The sequence below is a fragment of the Pelophylax lessonae genome (assembly GCF_965119305.1).
Source record: "Pelophylax lessonae genome assembly, chromosome: 3".
Taxonomy (NCBI): Eukaryota; Metazoa; Chordata; class Amphibia; order Anura; family Ranidae; genus Pelophylax; species Pelophylax lessonae.
Window position 1 is genome coordinate 197730552 of NC_138770.1, and position 12025 is coordinate 197742576.

At 42.9% G+C, this 12025-nt stretch overlaps 1 protein-coding gene across 1 annotated transcript in view; it reads right to left on the bottom strand.

Annotated features, from left to right (window-relative positions):
- The window catches only part of NGEF (neuronal guanine nucleotide exchange factor), a 268456-nt gene that overhangs the window by 206223 nt on the left and 50208 nt on the right, over window positions 1-12025 (bottom strand). The window contains exon 2 of the mRNA XM_082251276.1: window positions 1731-2045. Coding sequence (XP_082107402.1) covers window positions 1731-1983 — 253 coding nt within the window. The 5' untranslated portion in view covers window positions 1984-2045. The remainder of the gene's footprint in view (window positions 1-1730; window positions 2046-12025) is intronic.

The window sequence follows — 12025 nt, forward strand, 5'->3', positions numbered from 1 at the left end:
CCTATTGGATAGTTACTGCATATGCCCAAATAATGAGGTCAGCTGACTACCTGAATATATTCCATCAATGGATTTTTTCTTTCCTAATGGCACGGGATTATTCCAAGATGACAATGCCAGGATTCATCGGGCTCAAATTGTGAAAGAGTGGTTCAGGGAGCATGAGAAATCATTTTCACACATGGATTGACCACCAAAGTCCAGAACCTAACCCCATTGACAATCTTTGGGATGTGCTGGAGAAGGCTTTGTGCAGTGGTCTGACTCTCCCATCATCAATACAAGATCTTGGTGAAAAATGAATGCAACACTGGATCGAAATAAATCTTGTGACATTCCAGAAGCAATGCCACAGCGAATGCGTGCCATAATCCAAGCCAAAAAAATATTTGAGTGTGTGACCTTTTTGGTGGCAACTTTTTTTTTGGTCAGGCAGTGTACATTGTACCTTTTGTACAGGTTGCAATCATGCCAAAGGACAGTCTTCATTTAAACAAGGCATTTACATTTTTAAGAGAATTGGTTTAGTGTTGACTATACATTGATTGAAATTCTGCTGTATTTCTATCAGTGTGAGGCTGTCTCTGCTTGACACGTCAAACTTTTGAGCGGCTTCTGTCAAAGGGGCACGCTGTAAATCTTGTGTCAATCAGCGGCTGCATCCGCTGATCAGTGTATTCTGATCACACTAGGTCTTGCTGCCAAAATATAAATGTCCCAGCGAGGGGAAGGGGGTTGTTTCATCCACCATGTTTGTGTGACTGGAGAAATCTATGTAACAGCGTACCAGAGATCTGACTTCTTAAGCCAATTTTTACTAGAAATGTGACTGATACAATTCCAGTGATATAAAGTTTTAGTACTTGATAAATGTACTCTCAGTTCTGTATGGAATATTGTTTCACTGTTTACACATGAAATGTGACAAAGGTTGTGTTGGAAAAGTCATGGTGTAGGATGTACATATTTTGCTGTGAAGATGAAGCTAATCAGTATTAGATAAAAGTATACACAAGCCCACAATATGTCACTCTGCCCAAGGTCCTGTTCATCTTCAGAAAGCTCTAGAGCCAACTGCTGCTGTCATTTATCTTATTTTAGAACAGTTATATCCAGCAGCAAAATCTTGCCAAAATCTGCTGCAAGAGGTCAATGGGAAATATATGAGCTTTTGGACTTTCGGTACCAAGAAGGTGAGTATAGAATAGGGTCTGTTGTGATGTTAAGCAGAAGGTAAAAAACAACAGACTTTTTTTTAACTTTAGGAAGAGTGGGGAAGCTTAAAATTTCTTTCAGGTTTTTAATTCTGTTTATGACCCCATTGGAAAGATTGCTTGCTTCCTTTTTTCTCATTGCAACACCAGGACATAGGGGAGCAATTGTCACCAGGAAAGGGAAACGCAGACAACAATAAAAACATTATCAGCAGTTCTAACCCTATGGGTTTTTTATTTGGCTGGAGTTGGCTTTGCTATTCAGGGTTATGTAATGGTAAGGTTGGGTAAGGTTGAGCTGGGATCATACCCGTTAGGGATAGGGTAGAGGTCAGGAGCATAGGTGAACAATTCATTTTTAATTTTATTTTTGATGTAGAAAACCCCTGCTGAGCACAGCTTTTCTAGGTTCCCAGTCTAACATTTGGTTCCTAAAGTTACTGATCTGACCTATACACCCAATGGAAGAGGATTGCATGATACCTTCACCCAAATATAGCTCAAGAGTTTACTCACCAGGACTCTGTGTCTGTACTTCCATCCCCTCCCTGCTAGTCAGTCTGTCCTTCCGATACTTTCTTGCTCTCATGGAGGTGTAAAAACGAGAGTGTCTGCGGATAGGGATGTATCGAGGCTGCCCACACTCTTCCATGCTATCTTCATCAGCCTCATTCTCCTCTATGGTCTGCTGTTTCATTCCAAACACTTGTGGTGAAGTGCATGTGTCAACTCCCATGTTGCTTTCCTTTTCTCTGGTAAAGCGTCTCATATCTTCACGGCACCTCAACGTGCAAGAATCTTGTGACCTGACTTCATCTCATTTTATCAACACTGAGAGTAAGAAAAAAAAATATGTAAGAATATGAACAAGCAAATTATGCAATATGAACTAGGAAATTTTATAATATATGTTGCCTAAAATGTACGATGGTCACCATTGAACAATTCTTTTCCCATAAGGATTGCTTTATAAGTATACATTTTCCATCCCCCCCCCCCCACCAGTAGTATTGAGCCACATGTGTCTGCTCTCATCTACTTGATCTAAAGTCCAACTCCATGTACATTAAAAAATCCACCCTTTCAGTGGGGATCCCTGCACTGTAAGAGTTAAAATCCTATTTACTCTAAGGGCAGAGGAATAAGGAGAAAATACTTACCTTATTCTTTCTTCAGCACTACCACCAGTCCCCTACTGCTCCTCTGTAAGCTGCAATCAGCTCCGGTTGCACTCCAGCCTCCCAAATGTACAATACAGGGCTAATGTGCCAGAAGGGGAGCCAATCAGGGGGTCCGGCAGACGCAATGTTCGCTGGCCACCCGCGATCGCTCCCCATAGAGACAGAACAGTGGTCTGCCGATGTAAACAAGGCAGACCGCCGTTCTGACACAGATGAACACAGGAATCCTGTGTTCCAGCTATTTAGGAACACAGGTCTCTGTGTTCATCCAGTGAGCCCATCCCCCACACAGTTAGAAAGCATCACCTAGGGACACACTTAACCCTTTGATCGCCCCTGGTGTTAACCTCTTCCCTGCCAGTGTCATTAGTACAGTATAAGTGCATATTTTTTAGCACTGATTACTGTAATAATGTCACTGGTCCCCCCAAAAGAGTCAGTTAGGTGTCCGATCTGTCTGCCACAGTGTCGCAGTCCCGCTAAAAATCGCTGATCGCCGCCATTACTAGTAAAAAATAGCTAAATAAATAAAAATGGCATATATCTATCCCCTAGTTTGTAGACGTGAGAACTTTTGTGCAAACCAATCAATATACACTTATTGGGATTTTTTTTTACCAAAAATATGTGGCAGAATACATATTGGCCTAAAATGATGAAAAAATTTGATTTTTTTTAATTTTTTGTATTGGCTGTGTTTTATAGCAGATAGTAAAAATTACTTTTTTTTTTTTTCCAGAATTGTCACTCTTTTTTTGTTTATAGCGCAAAAAATAAAAACTGCAGAGATGATCAAATTCCACCAAAAGAAAGCTCTATTTGTGGGAAAAAAGGACATCAATTTTATTAGGGTATAGTGTCACACGACTGCGCAAGTGTCAGTTAAAATAATGCCGTGCCGTATCGCACAAAATGGTCTGGTCATTAGGGAGGTAAAAACTTCTGGTCCAGAAGTGGTTAAAGTATATTCATAATAACAGTTTCACGGTTCAAAGACTTTGAAAAAGTCAGAAATATTATAACTATGATGAAATATTCTTCAATCATTTAAAATCACTGAAAATGTGCTGTGATGTAAGCTGCAAAGATTGCTTTGTTATTGATGAATGAATTCTATTCATATTTCATACTGTAAATGAACATTGGTATACTTTGGTATTCATACCAGTTTTTTACTTCTATTTAAGGAACTGCAGACATTTATTATAAGCAGTACATTTTTGGTCTAATGAAGTTGTTATTGCAAACAAGGCAGACTGTATAAAAATAAATCTTTGCTAAATGCAATCTTGTCTTGATCTATTAAATATTTGTAAAGATCTTCATTAAATTCAACATGGCAAGCACATCCAATAAAACTCATCAGTCAGCACTAGGAACATGTCAGATTGTTCCTTTGTGCTTTCATACCATACTTACTTTACTTATTATTACTACATATTATTTATTTAACAACCCGAAAAGGAGAACTGCAACTACAATTTAAATGTAATTGTTGAAAGGCTGCTATTTAGTTAAATCATATGTTAGCTGCTTATATCCAAATACAGACCAAGGAAGGTATTTCAACTTCTTCCTTTATGGTGTCCAGTGCTTTGTCCTCTACCAGCTACCTAGTATGTGAGATTACTAATGTTCTGCCTTGCTTGTTTCTGATCTGGATTGCCAGACTCTGCTCGTGTCTCCTACCCTTCTCCCCCCTCATTGCCAAGTCTGCTTGTTTCAGATATCCACATTCTGCTGCCTGCCTCATCCTCCGCCTCAGGGGCATAACTACAGGGGTTGCAATTGCAACCGGGCCCCATGCTCCAGGGGGCCTGTGCGGCTCCCCTGTACACCTGGATAGGAGGGGCGGCGGGGGGGGGGGGGGGGCAGCATGTAGAGAAATCGCTGTCCTCCTTTTTCCTCCTGTAGCTGCAGGAGGAAAATGGAGGAGATTGGTTCCTCTGTATGCTGCCCCCGCCACTCCTTCTATCCAGTTAACTTGTGTTCTGCTGTCTCTGGGCCCTTGTGTGCTCCCCTGGACCCCCCCGCTACTGTACTGCCCCCCACTGTGCCCCCCCTCATGCCAGCTGCTGCAGGGGATGTGTCACAATAGAGAACCAGAAAGGGGTTGGTAAATATGTAATTTATCAGCTCCTTTTCTGAATGGACAGAGTCATAGTCAGTGACATTGTAAAAAAATAAAATAAAATAATAAAAAATAATACAATTAAAATACCAAAAAATAAAAACTACTGACACCAGTGGGTGAACTTCCAGGATCGCAAAGGTCAGAAGTGCAACCGGGCCCTGGCATTCCACCACCAGGGGTCCGGGGGGCCTTCGTGGTTTCTTGTACCGGGGCCCTGAAGGTACTAGTTACGTCTCTGCTCCACCTGAACACCAACTACTCACTTGCCTGCTGTCTGGACACCGAATATTGCCTCCCACCATTCTGGATCTTTGCCAGGACACTGACTATAGTCTAGCCTGCCACCTACCTTGAGCGTTGGATGAGTGTATCCACCCTGTTCCTGAAACCCCTTGTCTGGACAATCCTAAGGGCCACTGCCTGGTGTCATCTTGCTGAAAAATAGCCAAAAGGCCACTAGGGTCACTGGCCCATCACTGCTTTCAGGGTGCTCTGGTAAAAACCAAGCTGTTACTTCAATTCCTAACTTTGTGGAGCCAGCATCACCTATCAGAGGTGTCAATCATAACGAGAATTTCTCCTTTTAAGGCAGCTCAGACAACAGCTATTAGGGTACCTCTAGGTGACTTCACCTGATACATGCATCAGTTTGTCCTCCTTTTTTTAACTAGTAATATAAAAGATGAATTCCAGATATGGATATTTTATGCAGTGTTACACTGGTCTAGCTTGGACCAATGTAACTATGGATATGCTATACCTGGCCATTGTCCCTGAAAGCTGGAAATTAGTGAAGTATTGTAGACACCGCAGCTCCATTGATCTACACGTGCTTTAAAGGTCTTCCATTAAGTGACTAACCTGATGCATTCAGGAGGTTGGTTGCAGAGCACAGGTGCTTTTCAGAGAATGCTTTGCAAAACATAGCATGATGTCACAGCCCTGGCCTTCCAAAGCATTCTCTGAATGGCTATTCACAATTGTGTTCACATTGCAGCAGGGCAGCCACTTAGCATGGGACCCAAAAGCAAGTGGAGATCATTAGAGTTCCAGTGTCTACTTCTATGATTTCCAGCTTCCAGGGACATCGGCCAGATATGGTATGTATATAGTTACACTGATTCAACCTGGCCCAATATAACTAAGTAAGGCTTCATGCACACTGTACTCCAAAGGACGCATACCAGAAAAGCAGCTGGAAAAACATGATAAAAGCTGTCTTTTTTTATGCACCTTTATGCGCATTTGTGTGCGTTTATGCATGTTCAGCAATAATGCATTCTATTGGCCAGACTATTCATTTATTCTGGCCATTAGAAAGTATTAATACACTCCCTCCCCACAATTTCTATTTCCAGAGTAGTGTATAGAGGAGAATGTTAGGTGGTAGGCAAACCCTGTACAGTCCTATTTGGGACACTCTGTGTTAACTTCTATATAGAGAGAGCACATCCTGCACCTCCTACCAGCTCTCCCCTCCTCTTTGCTGCTATGTGTACTCCTGTTGGCAACCCAGATTTCTGGGCCTGTGTCCTACCAACTGAGGACATGTCGGATGTACAGCTTTCTGGGTTGCCGTCAGGGGTACAGATAGCACCAGAGAGGAGGAGAAAGCTGGAGGGTGGTGCAGGCTGTGCACTCTCCCTCCTGTCTGTATATAGGAGTTAATAGAGAGCAGATTGGACTGTACAGGGTTTGATCACCGCTCACCATTCTCCTCCACAGACCTGGGATGTGTGGTTAGGTCAGTGGCTGATGAGGCACTGGCTAGTATCAGAGCCAGATACAACCCCCACATTATTTAGTGCATAAACCCCCACATCACCATTTAGTGAATAAACCCCCACAGTGTAGCTGAGTGCTGTGAGATGAAAAATGTCATCTTTATCTTCAGCCTATTGGCTTACGCTTAAAAACCTGCACTTCAGGACGCAGGCAGTCAATCAGATTCCCCCCGACAAATAGGCGTCTGATGAAAGGAATCTATTGGACAGAAGATTTGCATTTTTTATTTCTGCATTCTGTAACAGCCCTATAAATGCTGAGATTTCACTGGTCAAGTAGAGGGCTGTTACAGAATGCAGAAATAAAAAATAAAAAATGATACTGTGCTCTATATAGCTATCAACAGTCCTGATTTTATTAAAACAAGTCCTTATTTTGGTTAAATTAGTAAATTGTGAGAACTAATGAAAGTGCCATATATAATCTATATAATAAAAGTAAAGAACCTTAACCATTCTCTGATTATATAGATTATATATAGCACCTTCATTAGTTCTCATAGTTTACTAATTTACCAGCATAAGTAGTTGTGTTAGCATATGTAAACAGCGTTCAACCCACACCTGTGCAGTATCACCGCGAACATTAGAGCGAGGGCAATAATTCTAGCTCTAGGCCTCCTCTGTAAACCTGTAACTTGTAAAATACTTTAAAGTGTCGCCTATAGAGATTTTAAGTACTAAAGTTTGGCGCCATTCCACTAGTGTGCGCAATTTTAAAGCGTGACAATGTTAGGTATCTATTTACTCAGCGTAACATCATCTTTCACATTATACAAAAAATTGGGCTAACCTAAGTGTTTTTTTTTAATTCTTTATTCATGATTTATGAACAGTTTTTTGTTTTTCAAAAATGCGTTTAAAAATTGCTGCCCAAATACCGTGTGAGATAAAAAGTTGCAATGATCACCATTTTATTCCCTAGGGTGTCTGCTAAAAAAATATATATAATATGTGGAGGTCCTGAGTAATTTTCTAGCAAAAAAATGATGATTTTTTCATGTAGGAAAGGAGTGTCAGAATTGACCTGGGTGGCAAGTGGTTAATTACCATAAGTAAGTAACATACAAATAATTATTATATATTGTTTTTAAGGTAATTTACTATATTTTAAAAAACTGTACTCGAGCAGATGGCTTAATGGACAAATTACTGAAGTAATAAATTATGTTATAACATATAGCATATAGCATAATAATATATTATTTTGCTTGACTAGAAAAGTACCTTTTCCGCAGAAGCAGCAGATTCTCCCTCTTAACTGTGTGAGAAAAACTTGAAATTATGGGTAAACTTTATACCCATAAACCCATGTTTTTCCTCGCAGTTAAGAGGGCTGGGCTGGAAGGGAGCATTTGTCTTTTAGACACATGCCCCCTTCTATGACACTGCAGTGAGAGGAGAGCCTCCACTGCAGCATTTTTATTGGACAGCTTGGACCAATGGTGCTTTACCATTGATCCAAGGCTCCAACCAAGCTGTCCATTGCACTCAGTGCCTCTGACAAGAAATCAGAGGCACTGTGAGCTCATCCTCTCGGTCTGCTGCAAACAGATTCTGACAGGCTGCGCAGGGAGCCCCATATCTCCGGAACCATAGGTCTTCAGGTATCTACCCCCCAAAATTTGGAGTCTCTATGACCCCAGGTCGCTGAGCTACAACCCTCGAAGCTTGATTGTTTTTTTTTTATGTTAATGGCAAGTGAGGCTCTGCCTCCCCTGACTGCACGTCCTGCCACACACTACTCCATTCCTGGCACAAAATTGTGGGGGAGAGTGCAGTAATTAAACCATGTACCGCTCATATTTGTGTTATTTCCTGAATACAGACAGGAGAGAGAGGAGCTAGAGGTGGGTTAGTGTGTTAGGAGGGGGATCTGGGAGGGAAATTTGTGCTAGGAGGGAGGATTTGCGTGGGGGGGGGGGTTGGTTGTTTATGCAGGGGTCTCTAAACTTTCTAAACAAAGGGCCAGGCCAGTTTACTGTCCTTTAGTCTTTAGGGGGGGCTGGACTGTGGCCATGGGAGTAGAAAATGCCTCAGTGTCATTGGCAGTAAACAATGCCTCAGGCTTGGTGGTCAGTGGGGGTAGAAAAATTACATATTGCCTGTGGGCAGTAGGAGGAGGAGGTGTCCCATCATTGGTAATAGTGGAAGGCATAAAGCTCCATTATTAGCAATAGAGGAACTAATAGTACCCCACCGTTGGGGTTAGTGGAAGGCATATTGCCCCAGCATTGGTAATAGTGGAAGGAATGTTACCCCATATTTGGGGTTAGTGAAAGGAATAGTGCCCTATCTTTGGTGTCAGTGGGAGGAATAGTGCCCCATTGTTTGATGTCATTGGAAAAAAAAGTACCCCATTGTTGGTGTCAGTGGAAGGAATAGTGCCCCATCGTTGGTATCAGTGGGAGGAATGATGCCTCATCATCTGTGTCAGTGGAAGGAATAATTCCTCATATCAATAGGTGAGAAAGTGTCCCATGAGCCTGATGAAAGCAAACTGTGGGACACAGTTTGGAGACCACTATGCTAGCAGCTTGGATTTGGGGGGAGAAGTTGCAATGCACCAAAATGCACTGCCTTTTGCAGATGTGCACAGGTGCCATTAATTCTTAATAGCACTACCATCTATTAAATTAGTTTACGTTCATGCCCACTAATTTGCATAGCAGCGCTGTACCATGCATTTTGGTTGTGATTCAATTTTAAGAAATAATTATATTATAAATAGGTACGTGCATTCAGATGAACCTCCTGTTGAGAATGGGCCCTCAGACTGGTGTGCCCCAAGATTGTGCACAATTCTAAAGCGTGCCTTGACTTAAAAAAAAGTTGAAAAACAGTGCCGTCCCCCTGTCAGAACACAGCAGCTCAGCGGGGGAGGTCGCTGTACCAACTTCACATAGTTAGTACAGCAGCTCTGACCGAAGCTGACAGTTTTTTTTCTGTTCAACCAGCTTGAACGGAAAAGAAAACGTATAGTGTACCAGGCTTATCTCCCTGCAGCAAAGCTAGCAGGATGCACCGCCTGTAAATTTTTTAACTAGTTGACACCCGCGCTATAGCCGAATGACAGCTACAGCATGGACCTAAATTGCCAGGAGGGCGTACATTGACGTCCTCTCGGCAACGAGCAGCCTGCACGCTCCCAGCGGAGCGCGAACCGGCTCGCTCTGAGATCAGAGAGTCCATGAGACTCGCCTGATCACAGATCGGAGTAAGCGATCCTGCCCCCTTACCACGTGATCAGCTGTCAGCCAATGACAGCTGATCATGTAAAGTAAACAGCAGCCGGCGCTCAGCTGTTTTTTTCTCGATCATTGGCTGCTGTCAGAGGGACATCGGCCCTGAAGAGGAGAGGAATTATTTGTGCCCCCAGTGCCATCTATCAGTGCCCACAAGTGCCCACCAGTGTCACCCACCAGTGCCCACCAGTGCCACTTACCAGTGCCCACCAGCGCCATGTGCCAGTGCCCACTAGTGCCATATACCAGTGCCCACCAGTGTCACCTACCAGTGCCATCTATCAGTGCCCATCAGTGCCACCTATTAGTGCCCATGAGCGCCGCCTATTAGTGCACTTCAGTGCCACCTACTAGTGCCCTTCAGTGCCACCCACCAGTGCCCATCGGTGCCACCCATCAGTGCCACCTATCAGTGCTGCCTTATCAGTGCCTCCCTATTAGTGCCACCTTATCAGTGCCCATCAGTGTTGCCTATCAGTGCCCACCAGTGCAGCCTATCAGTGCCCATCAATGCAGCACACATCAATGAAGGAGAAAAATTACCAATTTGCAAAATTTTAAAACAAACTACAAAAATGTTTTTTTGTTCTTTTCAAAATTGTCAGTATTTTTTGTTTGTTCAGCAAAAAATAAAAACCCAGTAGTGATTAAATACCACCAAAAGAAAGCTCTGTTTGTTTGAAAAAAGAGATAAAAATTTCCTTTGGGTACAGGGCTGAAAGCTAAAAATTGGCCTGGGCAGGAGAAGGGGTTAAGTGCCCTGTAGGCAAGTGGTTAAAGATTACCAACATGGCACTATACCCTGCCCTGTCAATCAACTCTTCCTACTAGGACTACACTAAGCCACAAAATCCACCAGCACTTCTAGGGATGCAAAGTAGAAAGTGTAGTGTGGAACCAATGTGCAAGGTACTACACTGGTTGAAGAGGTTTGCAAAGGGGCACACTGATCTGCAGGGGAGGGCTGGCACACTTAGGCCTGGGGGGCAAGTCCAGTCACGTGGCCAATTGAACCATCATGCCCACCTGGTTTTATAACGGATATTGATGTTATGAAGCAAGACAAACATTATACAATGTGGTAACATAATTTAACTTAATAGCAACAAAGGAGGTTTAACAAAAATACATGACATTACACCAGTTTGGGCCTAGGAAGCTCCTGTCTGGCAAGGATCACTCTGCCTGACAGGGAGGTGACTGTGGTAGTATTGTGCTGGCCGGGTGCAGGAGCATACTCAGTGCACACTCATACCGCTCCGCTGCAGCTCTGCAAATATAACATTGTATAGCGGCGACCAGCAGCTTTATACAGTCTCTGGCCTCAACATTAATCCAGCCCTGGGTGCAGCCTTTTACCTGGCATCAGAGCGGCCTGGGGGGCAATTGCCACCCTACCCCTCTTCCCAGTCCTCCCCTGCTGATCTGAGGTATGAAGGAAGTGGGTTGATCTGAGGTGTGATGATGCAGGATTTTGACTGTTCTGAGGTGCGAAGGTGCAGGAATCAGGTTGATCTGAGGTGTAAGCCTGGGTTACATATGTGTGGCTGCAGTTCCCAGCATGTGGTCCAGTGTGTCCCTCTTCACTGGTTCATTTGCGATTTAGATCCAAATTTTTGCCTGAATTCGCACCTGAACTGGACCCAGAGACACACAGAACCCTTTTGGAATGGTGACCGCGGACGCCCCGCACCTGTGTGAACCAGCTCTATTGTGAGCTGGTCACACTAACATGTCATGCAAATTGGATGTAGGGAAAGCCGCATCCAATTCGCACATATGTGAACCAGGCCTAAAAGTGCATGAACTGGGGCTGATCTGAAATGCAAAGTTGCAAGAACTGGGGAGATCTGAGATGCGAAGGTGCAGGCAATGGGGCCGATCTGAGGTCTATATATACACATTTAGTGGGTGCACTACTTAATACAATAACTAATGCAATAATGCAAAAACAATAACTATTATCAGTGCAATTATGAGTGCAAAATGCAAAATTGAAAGCACACTATATGAGTATGGTGCACTATTGTTCACTGGCATACCGGTTGTCTAGTGCTTGTAAAAATGGCACTTGATGTGGAAAAGGTTGTTGTCCTCAGATCTAATGTATACACAGCTATGTATGGTGCGTGTAATCATTTTTTCATTAAAAACCTACCAGCACTATAGGCTGCCATCCAGTGGTTAACTATGATCCATTCAGATTAGAACGACCTATGATTAAACGTAGAACTGACTTTGTACTGTAAATGCAGGACATAAGCTATTTACTATCTGCTTAGATTTCTATGCTGAGAAGGTCATCTGGAATTTTTAGAACAGATTCATTTAAGAAGAACCTTTATGTAATCATTGATTTGTGGACAACATAGGTTGCCGTTTGGGGCATCATTTCCATTAAACAGTAAACTGGTCCTTGTTGAATTATCCTTTAAATAGTAATACAAGTCTTAGATTATTTTTTACA